Source organism: Sciurus carolinensis, chromosome 10 (genome assembly GCF_902686445.1).
Source record: "Sciurus carolinensis chromosome 10, mSciCar1.2, whole genome shotgun sequence".
NCBI classification, from domain to species: Eukaryota; Metazoa; Chordata; class Mammalia; order Rodentia; family Sciuridae; genus Sciurus; species Sciurus carolinensis.
Genome location: NC_062222.1, coordinates 334,967 through 355,925, shown reverse-complemented (window position 1 = coordinate 355,925; position 20,959 = coordinate 334,967). Strand labels below are relative to the sequence as shown.

General features: G+C 52.7%; 1 protein-coding gene across 5 annotated transcripts in view; it reads right to left on the bottom strand.

The window, feature by feature from the left end:
• Positions 1–20,959, bottom strand: part of Synpo2 (synaptopodin 2) — a 154,553-nt gene that overhangs the window by 23,607 nt on the left and 109,987 nt on the right. For 2 of the 5 annotated variants that reach the window (XM_047565824.1, XM_047565827.1), the window contains exons 2-4: positions 13,150–13,311; positions 7,105–7,256; positions 2,140–2,690 (exon numbers count right to left, since the gene is read on the bottom strand). In XM_047565824.1, coding sequence (XP_047421780.1) covers positions 2,140–2,690; positions 7,105–7,256; positions 13,150–13,311 — 865 coding nt within the window. Of the gene's footprint in view, positions 1–147; positions 163–2,139; positions 2,691–7,104; positions 7,257–13,149; positions 13,312–20,959 lie in introns of those variants that run through there. The other 3 variants (XM_047565826.1, XM_047565825.1, XM_047565828.1) reach the window with 3 other exon arrangements.

Here is a 20,959-nt window from a genome sequence, read left to right as displayed (position 1 = left end):
CATGCTGAGCACCCTGAGCTACATCCCAGTCCCTGTTTCTTTTAAAATTGCTGCTCCTGTAATAGCAACCATGTATCTGACTGCAAGCACTACTCCATGTGTTCTGTGAATGCATTTCATGTGTGCTGAGTAGAGCATGTTTCATACCTCTTTCTCTCCACCAGCCTTCCACTGGAGCAATAGAACATGGCTGGAAACTCCCAGCTACTGGGATGCAAATAGAATTTAAAAGAACATACTTAAGAATATAAGATTTTTGAAACACAAGATATACTTTGTACTTCCATATTTAAAAAATGAAATGTAAATATAAAACTTTTTAAGCATCTTAAAAAGGAGAGGATGTGTCCTAAGAACATTTAAAATTTTCCTAAGTGATTTAATATAATGAATTAAGATATTTAGGTTTTATTCTTTGTCATCTTCTACTGTTTTTCTTTTTTACTTTGAAAACCACCCTGTCTTTTCAATGACTATTACTGAATTAATATAAATACCAAACTCTGAACTAACAATTGAAGGTACTGAATAATTAGTTATAAATCAGGATACTGGGTCACTGTGAAGACATGTAATAAACTAACTACGAAGCTTTCTCAACAAATTTATAGAATTTGCTATTTTGGAAATATAATACTGCTTAAATTGCAGTAGTATAGGGGTAAATCTTGGGGAAATTTTAAAATCATATGACTCTGAACTTTTAACTGATATAAGAATTGGTGCAGCAACTGGGTCATTTAAAACAAGAGCTTGATAGTTATAAAATAACAAAAATTGATATTTAAGTGTTTCTTTTATAGTTACAAATGTGAACTGTCAAATTAATTTATTGCATCAGTTAATTATAATCATGTTTTTAAGGATAATGTATATTATACACAAGCATTTAATTTATCAAGTTAAATGGATATTTCAGGAAAAAAATTAAGTATTTTATGATTGAAAATTAGCTCTTTTGTCACAAGAAAATCAGATCTCATGGTTACTTTTTGAAAATAAAATGTAATCAGAGGAAATCATTTTTTAACCAAGTTATATTCACCAGGGATGAAATCTCGTACATAGAAAAGTTAAGTGTGGTCATTACTAACTGTGATTCCTTCCTGACTTAGGTTATACAACTTGTTAAATGACAGTCACAGTTGCACAGTTGTCGCTCACATCACTGCCAAAGTATGTGGATGCTGTCTTGGTGCGGCCGCTTAGGATGCTATAAATGTGAAGATGGCACAGCGGCCTCAAGTATAAGCAAAGGACGGCACTTGCCAAGGAAGTACAAATGGTCATGCTAAAAATACGCTCCTGGAGGAGAACAATGCAAGAGCTCCCTGCGGTGGTGGGACACTCACACGTTCAAGTGCCTCGGCCACTTCCCATCCTCAACCGAGATCCCCAAATTTGTAAAGGACACACACACGCACGCACACACACGCACAGAGAGAGAGAGAGAGAGAGAGAGAGAGAGAGAGAGAGAGGGAGGGAGAGAGAGGGAGGGAGAGCGGGAGGGACAGCGCGCCTGGCACCTGACTCCTACTCAGTCCCCACTGCCTTGAATGAAACAGAACGCCCGGCAGCCTCGAGCCCGCGCCTGCCGCCCGGACCCTCCACGCCTGCACCCGCCCTGAAGCCCGCGGGGTCTAGAAGGCGCAGGTCACGCCGCGCGGTCCAGCGCGGCCTCGCCCAAGACGGGATCGTGTGACCGCTCGAGGGACACATGGCCTTGTCCGTCAAGCTCACTTCTGCAGGCATCATCAAGCTGCAGGGCGCCTTCTTGGGGAGACCAGCCTTCGGCTCGGGAGTGCAGCCCGCGTTTGAAAGGCAGCTCCAGCCGCACGCCGGCCGTTTCTGACGCTGAACTCGGAAGCCACATGCCTTCGAATGCTCTGGCGCTGCCCTAACACCAAACCAGGCAGCCTTCCGAGACAGACCCGACGGGCGTTGGCCACTGCGCTTTCTAAGCTCCTGCGCCCCCGGTACCAAGCCCGGAAACTGGGGTCTGCGCGGCCCGCCGACCCGCCCCCACTCCGAGGCCGGGTCTGGTTTCTCGTCCGCTCTCCTGTGCGTTTCTGAGCTGCACCCGAAGGCCACCGAGAGAGAGGGCCACCCACACAGCGGGGCGGGAGGCCCGGGACTTACGCGCGTGCCGCGCGCGGTGCCGGTGCGGGCGGCTGCGGTCGGGTCCCGGGCGCGGAGCGTCTGCCGGCGGCGGCGCGGCTCGGTCGGGGAGCGCGGTTTGGAGCCCCGGGGGCGGGGTCTGCGGCCACTGCCCGTCCCCCGGGGTGGGCGAGGGGGCTGGGGCGGGGACAGGGGAGGGGCCGGGGGGCGGAGTCTGCGGCCACTGCTCGTCCCCCGGGATGGGGATGGGATCTGGGGAGGGACTCCGGGAGGGGGCCGGGGAGGGGCCGGGGGACTGAGCCTGCGGCCGCTGACCTCCCCCGACGCCCGGGGTCGGGGCCAGGGAGGGCGACTCTCCCGGGGGACGGAGGCTCAGCCGCAGCTCCACCGTGCGCCCGCGGGCCGCCGCCCCTCCGTCTGCAGGTGCCAGGGCCCGGCTCTGCTCTCTACCCTGGGGCCCGGCGGCGGGAGGAATCTGCAGAGTGGTACTTTCCACGTGCCCCTCGAGTGTGAGTTGCTCACGGATTTTGTTCTCAGACTCAGAAAGCAAAGCCTCACTTGCTCCGGACGGTCTGCGTACAGAAAACATTCCCGACAGTTAGATCAGCGTTAGATCAGTGCGTCTCGCCTGGGGAAGAATTCCCTACAGTTGCGATGCCCAATGCACCCTAAGATGGGAACATTTTCTCCTGAATGTCAACTGCAACATTTGAAAACAGACGCTGGCAACATGCTGGTATCATCAGAGAGCTTCCAAATAAACTTTTATTTAAAACACAACAAAAATGCTTGCAAAATATTTTGAAACCTAAATACGTCCTAAATTCCCTAAATTCAGCTTTTATTTTTAAAAGCACAGGTGGGAGCTATATGAATGTCCTTTATCTGAAAATGTCCGGGTGTTCCCAAACAACCTTGTTTTGTTCCAAGGAGAGCAAGAATTTCAGTGTCTTACTGAGTAAGTTTTAGTCTAGGCATCATAGAGTCACATCGACAACTGGTCCAGCAGCTTCAGACCAAGCTTAAGTGGCTGGTGATGCAAGTGATCCTTTTAGAGACTGTGCTTTCTTGAAAGGAATGAAAGAGAAGCTGTTTTCTAAGCTCAGGGAATGTGTGTTTGGTAATCAGTGGACCCAGCCCAGGACTCTTGTGTAAAGAGAGAACACACTGCCACCGTCCTGAGTCACCAAGTATTTATAATCTGAGATGTATTCCCTTCCCCTTGAGCTGGTCTCTTACAGCACTTTCCTTTTAGGATCTCTGAAGTCAAACTCCTCCACCTCTTAGCTAAGAGCCCAAAGCTGCTCTCTGCAGCCCTTGGATTTTGACCTTACCAGTTCTCAGCTGGTTTTTCAAATTGGGTCTGTGAGGAGAAGCAACATCAGTCCAGGAGTTAAGCAGCCTCTTTCTGAACTCTAACTTTCTGGAACTCTTTCTAAACTTGAACTGCTTTTGGAAGGGAAGTGTGGTTCACAGGGCAGCTGCTGGAGACTCCGCACTCCTTACATTTGGAGGTTTTTCCAAGCAGCACAGGAGCTGTGCCTGCCCCTCTTGGCCTCCCTCAGCATGCAGGCTGGCAGTGCAGGGCCCTGGCCTAAAGGGGGTCCTGGCATTCTGCTAGTGACTTCCCTTAACGTGTGGCAGCGTTTCAGACCTGTTTCAAGCACTGACTCCAATTTTCCCTTGTGACCAAAATAAATAAACAAACAAGACAAAAGCAGTTTTATCTAAGTAAGTAATCTGAAAATTTCATTCCCTGGTGTTATATAATTTTTTTAAAGTTTTTTTAAAAAGTGTTTTAAAAACATTAAATTAGGTCATTCTTATGCCGGAAATGAAGAATATATGCTATCAAATTGAATGTGAGGGGACCAAAAAGCCAGAGAGTTTTAATTTAGAAAAGATTTGGGATGGAAGTAGATTAAGTCACTCTGAATGATGTTAGCAATCAGCTATGGAGCTGAGAGGAGGTGGTTCCAATTCCCTCCAATCTGAGAGTCTGGAATCAGGCCACGGGCCAGATAGATATTAGCATTTCTTGATAGCTGAAGTAAGATGTGTATACTTGAAGAAAAATCATAAAAGTTTGAGGGAGAAGCTAAAATTTAAGCACTTATTTCTCTTCAGTCTACATAGGTATTCAATTTCACAATTTATGCAACATGGTTATATAATCATTCAAAAATATTCTATTGTCTTAATGAAATTTAAGATAATATAGATTTAGTGTTAAAGGAGTTTTTAAAATTAGTTCTCACCTGGCCATCTCTGGGCAAAAATATACAAAAGGTCAAACACTTGTCAGCTAGGGATAGATGACAGACAGAGAAATCTGTAAGTGTAGGAATCACTGTTCAGACACACAGAGGGTGGTGATGGTGGTGATGGTGGTGCTGGTGCTGGTGGTGATAATGGTAATGATGGTGGTGGTGATGGTGAGGATGATGGTGGTGATAATGGCAATGATGGTGGTGGTGATGGTGGGGGTAATGGTGGTGGTGGTAGTGGTGGTGCTGGTGGTGGTGGTAATGACAGTGGTAGTGATGATGGTGAGGATGGTAGTGATTGTGGTGGTGGTGATGGTGGTGGTGATGGTGGTGATGGTGATTGTGGTGGTGGTGATGTTGGTGATGGTGGTGATAATGGTAGTGATGGTGGTGATGGTGATGGTGGTGATAGTGGTGATAATGTTAGTCATGGTGGTGGTGGTGACAATGGTAGTGATGGTAGTGATGGTGGTGGTGGTGATGATGGTGATAATGTTAATGATGGTGGTTGGTGATAGTGGTGGTGATGGTGGTGGTGCTGATGGTGCTGGTGATGGTGATGGTGGTGATAATGGTAGTGATGGTGGTGGTGGTGATGGTGGTGGTGATGGTGGTGATGGTGATTGTGGTGGTGGTGATGGTGGTGATGGTGGTGATAATGGTAGTGATGGTGGTGATGGTGATGGTGGTGATAGTGGTGATAATGTTAGTCATGGTGGTGGTGGTGACAATGGTAGTGATGGTAGTGATGGTGGTGGTGGTGATGATGGTGATAATGTTAATGATGGTGGTTGGTGATAGTGGTGGTGATGGTGGTGGTGCTGATGGTGCTGGTGATGGTGACGGTGGTGATAATGGTAGTGATGGTGGTGGTGGTGGTGATGGTGATAATGTTAGTGATGGTGGTGGTGCTGGTGCTGGTGATGATGGTGGTGATGGTAGTGGTGGTGGTGGTGCTGGTGATGGTGACAGTGGTGATAATGGTAGTGATGGTAGTGATGGTAGTGGTGGTGATGGTGGTGGTGATGGTGATGATAATGGTAGTGATGGTGATGATAATGGTAGTGATGGTGATGATGGTGGTGATGGTGGTGGTGGTGGTGATAATGGTAGTGATGGTGGTGGTGGTGGTGGTGGTGCTGGTGATGCTGGTGGTGGTGATGGTGATAATGTTAGTGATGGTGGTGGTGCTGGTGATGATGGTGGTAATGGTGGTGGTGGTGGTGGTGCTGGTGGTGGTGCTGGTGATAATGACAGTGGTAGTGATGATGGTGACTACCTCTGGGCTGATTTGGATGTGGAATTACATTTTTTAATCCCAATTATTTATTTCATAAGAAGTCAAAATACTTTAGAGAAAAATAATAATAACCATAATTCCAGTTATGAAAAGTAGTAGTCTTCCTGTTTCTGAAAGTAAACATGTACCACGAGCAGCTTTGAACCACCAAGGATTTTCCAAGCAGTGGCCATCACAATCAGAACAGGAATTAGGGGACTTGCCAACCAACAGTGTGGCCCAGAGAGATTGGGCCCTGGAGGCAGCGAACACATTCAAGGGGGAATCAAGTGGGAAAGGTTGTTCCTCATTTTGAATATGAGTGACAGAGATGGACGTCTCAGGGCACTGCACAGGTTCAGATGTGGTAATGGCAAGCCCAGACAGCACTTGGTCATTCAGCTGAGTTCCTTCTACAAGTAAACGAAGCATTTTCAGTAAGTGTTATCCTGAGGCCTTGGACACAAAACTTGATGAGCAAATACTTAGGTGGAAAGTCCTAAGAATATGCTAGATTTCCTTCACCGTCACAGATTTTGACTGACAAGCCCATTTTTATTCAGAAATGCAACCATACTAATTGACCATAGAGGGGGGATGCTCTATGCTTCTGCAGAGTTAAGGCACACCCCAAAGTGCTTTGGGATCCTGTGATGGAGGTTCCCTGACATCTGCCAGAGGCTGTTCTGGGAAGCCAGGGTCCTTTCTGGATCCTCATAATGGAGGAGCCCGGCTTCAGTTGCGAAATTGGCACAGACTGTGCTGTGACTGCACCCTATAAAACTTGATGCTACAGTTTTTGAGCTTGACCTCAATGTTCTTTTATTTTAATGGTTAAAACTTTTCCTGTGCATTTTTAAGGAATAGTGGTATTTGGAGGGATCATATTTACAATCAACTCACTCTGATAGCAAAAATCCTTATTTTAATCATCTGTTTGGGACCATACCCAAATATTGATTTTACTGGGTCCTGAAAAGCAGAGATCTGGTTGTTTTAAGTTTTCTTCTTGTTTTTCTTTGTCCTTATCCTAGGTATCCTATTTCTCTGAAATATTTTATAATTCAATGGTTCAACACAAACATTTAAATTCATATAGGAATTATAATCAGAGTGATCCTGATCCATCAGAAAATCTGGACCTTGGAAAGAATGATTAAATTATGCTCAATATACTAAGCTTTCCAAGGAAGCAGTCTAAAATGCCTCAGATTTTCAACAAAGTGCTTGAAACAAAAATTTTGCAAGTTAATTCTCAATTAATCAGGAAGCTTGGCTGAATGGAATTTCCCACTTTTCAAGCAGTGTGGCATTTCTGTGTAACCGTGCTGGCCTCCTAGAAAGCACCCGATTCCCTCTTCAGTCACAGGGTATGCACGTAGACTGCGACTGTCCCCGTCTAGCTTCAGGAGAAAACGCGTATCCAGCCAACAGGCGTACCTTCTGATGAGCATCTGCAGGGAGTCTGTGATGCTCTCCATGAGCTGGATGACCTCAGGGTAGGTGAGGTCCGCACACGCGCTGCCATTGATGGACACCACCTCGTCCCCCTCACACAGACCAGCCCCGGAGGCTTTGCTCTGACTTCGAATCTGGAGTGGAGAAGAAGACATCATCAGAACCATGTGGCCTGCGAGCATCCCGCGACCAGCTCCGGGAGACAGGGCCATGTCCACAGACTGGCCGCGGCCCGCCAGCCCACCTGTGGGCGGCCGACTGCCTCTCATCCATCTTCATGCTTCTCTCCACACAGGCACACACACGTATTTTATACCATATCACCAATATTTAATTCACAACATTGTAAGTACACAGGAAAAGAGGGAAAGTAAATCAATGTAAAGGAGCCAGAACGAAAGAAATAAAGAAGAGGGGAGAACGGGAAGGGCATTCGATGTTAAAAGTGATCACACATTAAAAATAACTACTCCTCACTCTGAAGTTCTATCCCAGTGAAAAAGTGACTGTTCTCATTAAAGTAAAATTCAAAAGCCAAGGAATGTGGACACTGTGACTCAGGAGATACAGGACAGGGCATGCAGACAAGGGGGTTGTGCAGATGCATGAAGGGATGAAACCAGCCCTGGCTCTGAGGATCACGAGCCAGGGAGTTCTCCAGGAGACAAAGCCTTGAGTGGCAGAAAGCATCAGGACGTGGTGCTAAGCCAACTTCAGCAGGAAAGGAGGAAGGCATGCCGCGATGGAAGCAGCCTGCAGGGACTGCGTGCCCCTCTAGCACCGGGTCTAGTGGGGTGTGGAAGAGCAGCTGCACGTGGGTCCAGAGGACTGCAGAGAGCGCAGGAGCCAGGCACCGCCAGCTCCAGGTGCAGGACACTGGAGGTGGGTGTCTCACAGGCCAGGTCAGGGCCTAGAGCCGGGCACCCATACAGGTCCATCCTCTACCTCCCCCAGGGCGAGGGGGGCCCTGGCCGAGTTCCTAGCTCCCCGCCTCCTGGTGAGAGGTGGTCTACAGGGAGCAGGCCACTGCGAGGCCTGGTGTCCCTCTGCTGGGTCTGCTGGCTGGGGCTCTGCAGCGGCTCTGCTCCTGGTGGAGTGGGGGCCTGTTCGTCCTCCCTGCTCACCGCTGCCTGTGCTCCTGCCGTGTCCAGTACCCTCACTGTCCACTTGCTGCCTGTTCTTGATCTCTGCTTCCTGAGCACTTCACGTCACTCCTTGGCCTCCTCGGGCCTGCCCCGAGTCCCGGCCTGCCCGGAGTCCCTGTGTACCTGGACTTCAACCCCGTCCTGGAGCACACCACCTACTTCCTGCTGGGAGCCCGAGTCATGCTGAAGTGCTTAGATTTCACTTTATTATATGAGCTTAGCACTGCTTGTAAAATAAGCCACCCTAAACGTAAGACGCGGCGGGCGCTATTGCAGATATTCCCACCAAGGGTGGTCCTCATCTATTAACGTCCAGGTCCCGAGTCCCGAGGGGTTGGACCAGGGAGCACCAGCTCTTGAAGTTCTCACTGCCAGACTTGTGTCTGATTGGGTGGGAAACATATCTCTGTTTACCTCTGAGAGCTGCCCACCGAAGTCTGTCCAGGTTTTACTGATACTGAGTATGTGGACTGACTGGCCTGAAGTCTGCATTTCCAAGTCCGTTGGCATCTGACATGTAGCTCCGGAGTTTGAGGTGACTTACCTAGGCTGGCTGGGAGGGGAGGGTAGGGCAGGGGAAGGAGGGCAGGGGAGGGCGGGGGGGGGAAGGAGGGCAGGGGAGGGGAGGGGAGGGCAGGGAGGGCAGGAGAAGGAGGGCAGGGGAGGGGAGGGCAGGGGAAGGAGGGCAGGAGAAGGAGAGCAGGGGAGGGGGGCAGGGGAGGGTAGGGTAGGGGAAGGAGGTCAGGGTAGGGTAGGGCAGGGAAAGGAGGGCAGGGGAGGGCAGGGGGGGAAGGGGAAGGAGGGCAGGAGAAGGAGGGCAGGGGAGGGGAAGGAGGGCAGGAGAAGGAGAGCAGGGGAGGGGGGGCAGGGCAGGGGAAGGAGGGCAGGGGAGGGGGGCAGGGGAGGGTAGGGTAGGGCAGGGGAAGGAGGGCAGGAGAGGGTAGGGTAGGGGAGGGTAGGGGAGGGCAGGGGAGGGGAGGGGAGGGGAGGGCAGGGGAAGGAGGGCAGGGGAGGGGAGGGCAGGAAGGGCAGGAGAGGGGAGGGGAGGGGAGGGCAGGGGAGGGGGCCCACACTTTAATTGCCACTCATTACAATGTACAGGAGGCCTGGTACTTTTGGGGGAAGAACATGCTTGATTACTTTGAGACTATAGGAAATGATGAAGGCAATGGGAAAGAGAAGAGGCACATGACTCTGATTTTATATCAAACTGCCACGTGCATTTGTTTTGCATGGAATATTTATTTATTTATCTACTTCTTCACTTATTTGCATGGAATGTTTATCTCTTTACTTATTTGTATAGAATATTTTATCTATCTCTACTTATTTGCATGGGATATTTATTTATTTATCTACCTCTTTACTTATTTGCATGGAATATTTATTTATTTATCTACCTCTTTACTTCTTTTTGTGGTGCAAGGGATGGAACCCAGGACCTCATGCAGTCTAGGTGAATGCTTTACCACTGAGCTCCATCCCCAGTCCCTGCATGAAATATTTAAAATAAAGAATTGTAAGAGATCTGGTAATAAGCCAAGGACAAAACGATATCCAACAATGAACATTTAAGTTAGGACTAGTTGTCCACTTTTCATTCACTGAAATTTACTTATGAAGTGACATTAGATGATAAAGCGTGTTTTGGAGGCTAAGATCATCCGTTTGAAGGAGGCGTGTCCTAGGACACAGGCAGGAGACTCATGTTTCCACAGGCAGAGGTGCTGGACTCCGCACTCAAAAGGGGCTCTTGGAAAACCGGCGAATCCCCGACTGAACAAAGTCACCTGACGAAACGTGCCTCGACCATGTGCTGGGCAAGCAGAGGGGCACTGGCCATGGCCCCTGTGTCCAGGCTCCCCCAGACGCTGGGCGCTGCCTCGCCAGTCTCCTCAGAGGGTCCTCAGCACTCACAGCTGAGGAGGAAAAGGAGCCGGCTGCCCCGTCCCCACACGGCGCGGCAGGTGTCAGCACCAGCCGCCTGCTCCTCCTGACCGCCCCTGTGCCCTGTGCCAGACCTTCCACCCCAGTGGAAGACAGCAGGGCCACACTGGCAGCACGCAGCATGCCTGGTGGCATTGTCCTCCGTTCACAGCGGAGAGCAAGAAGCAGACCGTCGGGCTGCCTGAAATCACGCCGCAGGAGCAGAATGTGGGCCACACCTGATCTGGACCTCGCCTGCCGCCCGCATCGGTGGTCAGAGTTCTCCGCCCCAGCCCCAGAGCAGGGTGCGGCAGGGGCAGGAGCGTGAGGCCAGCCAGGTGACCCAGCCTCCGGAGGCAAGGGGGCTGGAGAGGCCACGAGGCCCAGCCCGGCTCCTTCACAGACAAGCCGCTTTTCTTTTGTTCTTCTTCTTCCACTTTACTATTTTAGAATCATTTATACAGACTCTTTAAAAACTGGAAAACGTTTAGTCAGTATTATGGATGAATATATTTCAAATCCAAAGTTGAGTGTAATCGTGTTTTGCAAGCTGTGATTTGACGGCACACCGAGGTGGGTTTACAGTGTAGCCCCTCAAACCATCCTGAGACCACAACCCACACCAGCACATCAGACTGGGTGCGGCTGCTCTCCGCAAAATGTCACATTGCTGCCCAGTGTCTTCCAACTCAAGCAGACGCCCCACTAAGAGACAGCCTACTGCAAACACCCACCTAAGACTGCGTTTCATTGCTGGTCACTTTGTGATTGATGCCAGGAAAGATTCATGATACGGCAAACAAGGCACGATGAAAATTGAATAATTCTGGGAAATCCAACATTATCTGCATTTCACAGAATAAATCTGAGCAGAGTTCTGTCTATGCTTATTAAGTGGTATGAATAATTCTGTGGCAAAATGGGAAAGCTCCTTTTCTGTTATTATCTGTTCATTCGCCTCCCAGAACTGGAGAGAAAGAGGTGCTGGAATCAGGTCTTCATAGAAGCCCGACTTGAACTTCATGTTGACTTACACCTCAGCTGCCAGCAGACCAAGTCCCCAGAACTAGCAAGACCTAAGAGGAGACCCTTTCAGACAGCCAGTGGGGTCTCCCAGCAGGGCCTCCTGGGGGCCTCTGTCATTCAGCAGGTCCCACTGAAACTCCTGTCCTCTTTGGTTTTCTAGGTCAGACTTTAGGCAAAACCTCTTTACAGCATGGAGACACGTTAACACGCAGTCTCTCTCACCCACTGCCTCTGAAACAAGCCCTGCTACGTGTGTGCTTTTCCGCTGCCACCAGAGGAATGTCAGGAGGTCACTGGGAGCCAGCAAGAGCAGTAATGGCAGCCTCTAGGTTGAAAGTGAGTGAGACTGGATCCCAGTCAGGCTTCTAAGGGACCACACAGGGCCTGGATCCCAGTCAGGCTGCTTCTAAGGGGCCACACAGGGCCTGGATCCCAGTCAGGCTGCTTCTAAGGGGCCACACAGGGCCTGGATCCCAGTCAGGCTGCTTCTAAGGGGCCACACAGGGCCTGGATCCCAGTCAGGCTGCTTCTAAGGGGCCACACAGGGCCTGGATCCCAGTCAGGCTGCTTCTAAGTGTCCTAGAGGCCTGGACTCAGTGGTCTTCTTCTCAAGATGGCCCGGGGAGTCTGGGCTTCACCCTCAGCCTTTGGTGAGCGTTTCATAGCACCACAGCTGTTCACAGTGGTTAAGATTCATGTTCACAGTGGGACAGTATTTCCAGAAATCAACTGCAAATAGCAAGGTAGCATTTTCAGAAGAAGACCAAAGAAAACAGATGGGAATGCAGTGGAGTGAAACCCAGGGCCAACCAGGTGAAACCTTTGTGGGAAGCTAATCATGTCCTGGGTAGTGGGGAAGCCTGGCTTGGTGTCGGCCAGGTGCTCGACTTCTGTCCCAGACTTCTGGTGCCAGTGAGGCTGGGAGGATAAACCCTCAGGGCTCCGGGCCAGAGTCAGCGCAGCAGGTGCCCCGCAGGAAGCTGCATTCTGGGCGGGAGGCACAGGCTGGCAGGTTGGGCCAAACCTCGCTCTGGATGCCGCGGGTCCAGCAGCAGCCACTCCTGCAGATCAGAGCTAAAGCGCGTACCCTGGATCAGCTGCGCGCCCCTGGCCTCTGGCTCCCCAGCTTTCTGATTTTGACCGTCGAGCTCCCTTGGGCAGATCCCTTGGGCGGTGTGTCCTGTGGTGCTGCTGGGACCTCTCCTGGGGCCTTTCTGAACCTGCCCTCTCGCTCTCTCCTACGAGCTCTCACTACACAGTCAGGTGAAGAGGTGTCCTATCTCTCCAATGAGCCCTGGACTGATGGAGTGATGGACTTAAGGACATCAGAAGTATCCAGGAAACAGCACCCATTTCTCAAACACAGAAAAGAAGGGTAAGGGCTGAAAGGCTGATATTCCAGGACAGGCGATGCAGGAAGCTGATCAGAGAACAGTTCTTCTAAGAGCAATGAGCAGGGCAGAGGCCAGCGAGGAGGGAGGGTGGAGAGCCCCTGCAGACACGCACAGGGAGGCGGCGTGAGGAAGGAAGGCTCCGTGGATAACATGCCAGGGGAAGGCGGGGCGATTCCCGACGGGCAAGCCTCCTCAGGTGCTCTGGAGGGAGAGGAGATGACCCTGAAAGGAAGCCAGGCTTCCTCTGCCAGAGCAGCCACGGCGGGTGCCCAAGGATGGACACGGCGCTCCGTCCCAGCAGCTCTGTCCCAGGGCGTGGTTGATGATGCCCACATCCCCAAGCTGTGTGCTCAGCAGGTGCAGCTGGGTAGACCAGGACTCTGGGCTAGTCCACCCTCGGCGCCCAATCCAAGCTCACGAGCCTGCTCTCATGTTGGTTGGAAGAGCAGGAGTGCTCTGTTCTTGTCACTAGCGTATCCAGGTACTGGACAGAGCTTTCCCTGTTGGCTGGTCTTTACTCTTAGGGACCAACTCACCATAAAAGTAAAAAGCATTCCTGGTAGCCACTTTGGAAAGGTTCCTGGAGTCATAACGTCCCTGACAGGTGCGAGGGCCCAGGGCACATGGAAGTCTGCATACCAAGGAGATCGCAGAGGCACAGGGCAGCCCACAGCGCCACGGCCACGCACAGCTGCGAGCTAGGAGACCAGCAAGCACAAATAAGGAATGGCATCCTCTGCTTCCCTCCTCTCCCAAGAATGTAAACATCCGGCTTTCAGAAAAGCCGTGGTCAGCGCCTGTGCCCCTTGGTCCCCGCCTACTGTTGCTGGATTAAATCAGAACATGCCCAGGAGTCCTTGAACTAGAAGCAGATCCTCTCAAAAAACAGTGACACAGAATCTGAAGTGAGCTTTTTAAAGAGCTCATAAGAAGCACATGTTAAACTGGAACTATTAGATGAATAAGTAATCCATTTAATCAGAACTGGAAAGAAAAGAGCAGAACTAGAACTCACTATTTGGATTTCTAAAATCTTGGTTTGTGTGTTAATGGGACATACAGCTTATAACTAAGTAACTGCTATGCTAATCAGAAACCAGATATCTAAGGAACCGACAAGCAAGCCGCCAGCTGACTTTCCAGTGGTCAAAGCTCCCTGTGGAATAAGCTCTCTGGAACTTCTGTACATTGCTGGCAGTGTCTGGGTCCTTGTCTCCATCTGCTTAGTTGCCTTTATATGATTCTAATACCCTCTGGTTTGGGTTTCCAGAAGAATGGAAATGGGGAGAGAGACATGAGGTCTATGCAGGAGGAGGTCACAGCTAATGCCAAAGCCAGGGTCGGCAGCCACAGCTAAAGCACTCCTAGGCCCTTCCCTAAGCCCTGAGGCTCCCACACACTCAGAGGGTCCTAGTGCCTCTGCTGGACCTCAGCTGAGCAGAGGGCATTAAGATAGCAATCCCAAGTCATCCCCAGTACTCAAGGTCCTAGTGACTGGTCAGGGGGTGGAGGGCATCTCACACGGCGGGAGAAGCTCTCCTCTGTGAGGGTCAAGCTGGACCTGGGGCCGTGTCCCAGAGGTAAGGGGAACTCACGGGAGCCACCCAGGCTCTCCCCCAGTAGCTCCCTGTCACTTAAAACTTGCTGAGCAAAGTTCAAGTGCCGCACTCTGTGGCCCTGTGGGGACACCTGGGTGTTTTTGGGCCAGGGCGTGCGGGTGCTGTGCTCTGTGGTGGCTTGGTCCTGACTGAGTGCTTCCTGTGCCCACACAGCCTGTCTGTTGGGATGCCCTGTTCTTCCTGGCTCTAGGTACCTCGGGTTCACCTGCGTCTGACTAAACCAGATACAGCTGTTTGTTCTTCTATTTTGCTCATGAATGAAACTACAAGGAAAATAGATGAGTAGGAAGGTGTCCTCCACAAGGCCAGAGTGCAGACTTGTGGAGACCTGTCAGCCCTGCCGTTCTGCTCAGGACGAAGCTGCTAGTAAACGGGAGCTCCTGATGCCCCAACTCGGCGACCTCAGGCATGGCCTCGGAGCTCTAGGGGTCCTTTCCTTCACCTGGAGAATGAAGGGTTCCCTCCAGGCTCCTGCTTCTGTGCCTGGCGTGCGCAGGCACACACACAAGACTTACTGCTGCTCCCACTTGGGAGAGTTGTGTAAAACTGCCAGTGGGGTTTTCACTGAGGCTGTCGGAAGTGCAAGTTGGTAACTGTCACGCGTGGCTTTAAGCCAAGGAAGTCCAGTCGCACACACAGACCACGGGCAGCCAGAGAGAACTGGCAAAGACGTTGCTAGCAATGTCCTCACGTAGCTGGGACAGTGGCTGCTTCCTCGGCCAGCCAGGTGGAGAGGAAGCTGCAGAAGCAGCAGACTGGCTGAAGCGGGCCAGGTTTACCCAGGTCAGAAAGACTCGGCCTCCGGGGGCTGCTTGAGGGCCTCTCCAAAGCTCTGGTGAGCTGACCTTGCCGAGGCCTTCCGCTGGTGTGAGTGTGACCTGAAGCAGCAGCACTCAGACAGTGGGTCACAGAGACCGTTTGTACGCCTAAAGATGATCGAGGACCTCCAAGTATTTTGCTCTGTAGTCCTACCGTTGGTATTTATCAAAATGAGAAGTTTAACTTTTTATTAAAAAAATAATAAAACCACCGTATGTGAACATAAGGTCTTTTTATAAAAATCAGCCATGTTTTCTAAGACAGGTGATTCCGGGTCCGCAGCATTGCTCTTCACCTAGAGCTCTTCGGTGTCTGAGCACACTGGATGACTCCCCGGTGCTCCTGCCCTGCATCCACCCGGATGTGTGAACGGAAGCGTGAGGAAGACCAAGCCCTGGGCCAAGGGGGAGCACCAGGCAGCCCCACAGCATCCGGGCCTCTTTGCCACCAAGCAAAGCTCCACCAGCATCAGACTCTGCTGTCACAGCATGGAATGTACAGCTCCGCAGGGACCACCCGTGCTGGGCCCCCGGGGGTCAGGAGCCCCCGCAGGGCCCCCACTGGGCCACCTGGGAGTCAGAAGCCCCCTCAGGGACCACCCGTGCTCAGCCACCTGGGAGTCAGGAGCCCCCTCAGGGACCACCCATGCTCAGCCACCTGGGAGTCAGGAGCCCCCGCAGGGACCACCTGTGCTCGGCCACTGGGAGTCCATCTGCCCAGTTTATGTTGCCGGTGGCATTCCAAGTGTGTGATCTGGTGGCATCATTTGGGAAATCTGGCTTGCTGAGTCTTACGGAGCCTCCCAATGGTGAGGTGCTTGTGATGTGACTTCAGTGAATCCTCAGAGGAGGCCGTCAGCCACGGGGCAGTGGAGGACTTCTCCAGTCCTGACCGCCTCGGGAGCCCAGATACTGTCCGATGTCCTTAGAGGGACAGGCTTGCTCTGTGTGCTTCTGGGGAATCCGTTGGTGGCCGGTCAGGGTTTAGTGAGAGCGATGTTCCCTGGAAACAAGCGTCCAGCTCAGCCCTGGTTTCCAAAGGTCACCTGCTGCCTCCCAGGTTGACCACGTGCTCCACCTACCTCGCTTGTGTCTCACAGAAGGCTCACAGATGTGCATGCGTGACTTGGTGACATTCGGACCTCACAGTGTCAAGGACGTTCTTGTGAGAAACTGCATCCTGATTTTTAAGCAGGCGTGTGCAGTGGGGGAGGTGAGGACCCCAGGGCCATCGGACGTCACGCCCCCGGATGTACAGGAGCAGGCAGCCCATCCACCTCTGCTCTGCTCCATCCACAGATGGCAGCGTGGTATGGGGAGACGGCGACCCAGCACCACTGTCCCTGCCAACACGGGGCCTTCACGCCACTGCTGACGGCGTCAGCTCTCAGTGTCACTAATGATTACAGGAGTTGTCGGTGTTGTTACGACTAATAATAATATCCATCATCGTTATCCCTGATGTCTCCACTCCTCCCCGGGCGCTGGCCGGCTGCAGACTGTGCTTGCAGACTCGCTGGTCTGAGGGACAGGGGTCTGAGGGACGGGGGTCTGAGGGATGGGGGTCCTGTGGGACGGGACCCTGGGTGGCTTAGGTTTCGAGTTGAAGGTGGTTCTGTCCAGGCCCTGGGCTAACGGTGCTGCCAGGCCCACTCCCTCCTGCTTATTCTCCTCACGGTCTCTCTCAGGCATGAGTTGTTCTGAAGGTAAGCGGAGGAGCGGCAGCTCAGGTGGAGGCGGGGAGAACTGGTCTGTTGGAGGCTGAAGTTCCCCGGCACGCAGCTGCGCCTGCCCATCTCTCCTCCAACCTGGGCCCTCGTCCCAGGAGTCAGGTCACAGCGAGGAGTGAGTCTTGGGTGTGCCCCTCGGGCAGGGTTGTGGTCCGGAGGGGGACACAGGTTGGGGCAGAGGCCTCCCCACTGGGCCACTGACTTCATGTGTTTGTGCCTGAAGGCGCCTGGGAACTAGGCTGGGCTGCGGAGAGGCAAACCCCGCACTCGAAGCCAGCCGGGTGCCACGTCCTCAGAGTGTCCGCTGGTGCACCTCAGGGGGACCAACAGGGCTGCTCTGCTCATCCCTGGGCGAGGACGGCGGGCGGAGCGTCTTCATCTTGCCTGCAGAGCTGGTGCAGCCGGCCCAGGAAGCCTCAGAGGCCTGCATGGCCTGGACCTCAGGAGAGGCCCCTGGAGCTAGAGACCGTCCTGCTGTCCACTTGATCACTTAGCTAATGACACCTCGTGAGAACCGACAGTCTGGTGAGCCAGGAGGGGTGGACTCTGAGATATGGTGATGAAGAAGCCTACAGAGGCACACATTCTAGGTGGAATGGAGCCCAGGCCTGGAGCCCAGATGCCAGCGCTGAGGCTGGAGCGGACCGTCTAAGCCAGAGTAGGCACTGGCCTCCCGGCCGACCATGGGCATCGTCCACAGGAGGGCCCGGCAGAGCCCAGCACGCCACAGGTGCTGGGTGTTCAGCCCATGCTGGCCGAAGGAGACTGCCCCAAGACCAGTGTACAGCAGAGTGCTGACGCTGTGACCACCGGTGAGCCTAGGGCCACCTGGAGACTGAGCGGCAGCCCTGCCCTACCCACCTGTGGGACAGCCCACCAGCTGCCCAGAGTGTGCCACACACACCTCTGCACACACACGCTGGGGTGGTGGCTCTCACACTGAGGCTGCCAAGGCTGTGGCCAGGAATCCACAGGAGGGTCAGCTCAGGGCCTTTTGCAGCCCTTCTCCCCTGGAGGCCGATGGCGGCCACAGCAGCACCTCATGTGCAACATGCTCTCCCAGGCGGTTCCAGGGCTGATGTGGCACAACATGCTATTCCTTCTGTGGAGACTCATCTGGAAGGACATCGCAGCCCACTAGGTGTGTGCGAGTGAGTGTGCAGGTGTGTGTGTATGTGGTGTGTGTTAGTGCAAGTTTGCACGTGCATGTGAGAGTGCAAGTGTGTGTGTGCATGTTAGTGCATGTGTGTGTGTCAGTCAGTATGCATGTGTGTGAATGTGTGTGAGCATGTGGGTGTGAGTGTGAGGGTGTGTGAGTGTGAGTGTGCAGGTGTGTGTATGTGGTGTTAGTGAAAGTGGGCACATGCATGTGAGAGTGCAAGTGTGTGTGCATGTGCATGTGTGTGCACGTGTGTTAGTATGCAGGTGTGAATATGTGCATGTTAGTGTATGTGTGTGTTAGTGTGCAGGTGTGAATGTGTGTGCATGTTAGTGCATGTGTGTGTGTGTGTGTGTGTGTGTAATAAACAGACTTACTGGGTGACTGAGTGGATTTCTCCCAAGGAACCCTATTCCTGTGATTAACTTTATTGAAATTCAGGTAATGACTCTTTCAAAGAGGCTGGATGAGGGAGGAGGCTGGTGGGTTTCCTACGGGGCCTCCTCACTAGGAGACCTCTGTTGTTCTGAAGTGAAGCCCACCTGCAGCAGAGACTCTGGCAGAAGTGGCCTCCAGGGGCCAGCAGGCTACTGAAGTCTAGCACCCTTTGGGAAAGCCAGGACACAGTTTCACCCCAGAGCAGACTGTGCATGCCCACAGCTAGCCCCTCGACGGCCTCCATCCATACAAAGGACCCACCTGCACTCTGTAGCTACACAGCCAAGTCTAGCTAATCTTAACTATAATTCTTATTCATTCTCTACCTGATCACAAATTTGCCAGGCTGAAAACAGGGGTTTTCATTTGTTCTTGATTTTCATTTGAAGTTAAGTATGATGAAATTTCAATTTCCTCTTTAATGTTAAAATCTGAAGCAAAGAAACAGAATTGCCAGGTTCTTGTTTTACAGTTAAAATGGCCTGCACATTAATTAAAGTAGTTGTAAACCATGCATCTTGTAATAATTAAATGGATCAAATGGCAATAAGTATTTAGCATTCGATTTAACTCAACCAACTGCACAGTAGCCTGTGCAAATCATGATTTCAAATGAAATACATCAATTTCTCAAGACAAGATTTGCACAACTTAAACAAGTGTCTATAAAACAAAACTCGAGTGATGCTGAGTCTCCTCTTCTTGCTGTGGATCCATCTGGACCTGGATGGAAGCTTCCTAACGAGCCGCTTGGTTGCGGACTTCACCACATGTGTGGAAACCTGCTCCTAATTAATCTGCTCACGCTTGCCGAGTGAGCTGTAGAGAGACCGGGGCCCTGCAGCTTTCCACAGCTCGCCCTGCTCAGCGAAGGCTTGTTCCTGCGCAGCAGCCAGGAGGCATGTGGTGGTGACCTCCGAGGGATTCCACAATCACCGAGAGACTCAGGACCACCAGGGAGACTCCACCTGACTCAGACGCGGACTGAGCACCCAGCGGCCTGGTCCCAGGTGGGTCTGGAAGGAAACCCCGTCTATGCTCCATCAACTTGTTGAAACCTCCTTGCTTGGAAAATACAAGGTACCTCACAAATTCTCCACAGTCGGCACCCGTGCTACATCCTCAGCTTCCTTTATTAACACATCTGTGTTTGACACACAGTGGAATTGGGAGTAGATGTTCTTAGCGCCAGAGTAGACGCTGTCTGTCCCCAGGGTCACCGGGAGAAACCGCCCAGATGGTCGACACAGGCGAGAGCGAGGAGGAGCAGACGTGGAGGGCACCCCTGGCACCACACCAAGCACTCAGGCAGGAGGCTGGGCGGATGGCCCGTGCTGCCCAGGCGTCGCCTGCTGATGAGGCGGGAACGCAAGGCCCGGGGCCTGACCCTGACCCTGACACGTGCCGCCAGAGCCCATGACTGGCAGGGACGGTAGGTGCAGCAGGCACCACTGGGCCTCCCTGCCCAGTGGAGTTCAGGGCCAGCCCTTGGCAGGCGGCACTTCTTACATTTCTTAACCTTTGGGATGATCTTTTTCTCCCCATGTCCTCCAGTTTTTAAAAAAAAACGTTAGGGTAAAACAACAGTCTGTCTTTGTTGTTGTTTTTGTCTGTTTAGGAATTTTCTGGATTCTTTCTAAATTTTTTGTATTTGAATTTATTCTAACCGATGTGTGAAAACACGTATGTACTTGTGAGGCACCAGGTGGGGTTCCCACGCAGCTACGCCTTGCACACCTGCCGTCGGGGCGCCCGGCGCGTCTCCTCACACGCCTGCCGTCCTTCCTGGTGACAAGCATGGAGCCTGTGGCCGGCCCAGGCATCTCACCTCAACCAGCACCTGGGGCTCCTGGTGCCCTCTGAGTGCAGCTTGGCCTGTGGACCAGCCCGCCTGTCCCTCCCTCTGCTCTTCCCAGCTCTGGTGGCCGCCACTTGCCCCCGCTTCTCCCCCCACGTGTGGGTCCCATGCACCCGTCTCTGGACCACTTCCCCTAATGTAAGTACTGCACTCCGTCCAGGCTGAGACCATGGGCTCCCTCCATCCTGGGGCTGAACAGGGCCCCCGTGCACTTGGCTGCATGTCCTCTCTCTGTCCATCAGTGGACAAGCAGGCATCTCTGTGCCCTGGCCGTCACCACGGCTCCATTCCCTGGGGTAAGCCCGTGGTGACTCCGTGGCTCGCAGGGCGGTTCTGGTGGTCCTGGAGGAGCTACATGCTGCTGTCCACAGCAGCCCGGTCCACTGACCCCCGCACTGGGCCTGCCTCTCCACCCAGCACGTGCTCTCCACTGCTCTCTGCCCACCCTTCCAACTCCGAAGAGAAGTGCCCAGGAGGCAGGCAACAGTGCAGGCCAGGTCTGTCCACCTGGTGCCAGAGCAATCCGTGACCCTTAGGAGCCCGGAGTGCAGCCAGAACAAGGGCGATGACCAGGCAACAAGGTCAGAGATTCGGGCACCTGGCCAAAGACGAGGTGACCTGGGGTGGTCACAGAGATTGTTCCAAGCACGTGATGAAGAAGCTGTGGGAGGGGCCGGCCTGGGGGCGCAGCCTGGGAGGCGGTGTCTGCCTGGCGCAGCAGGGA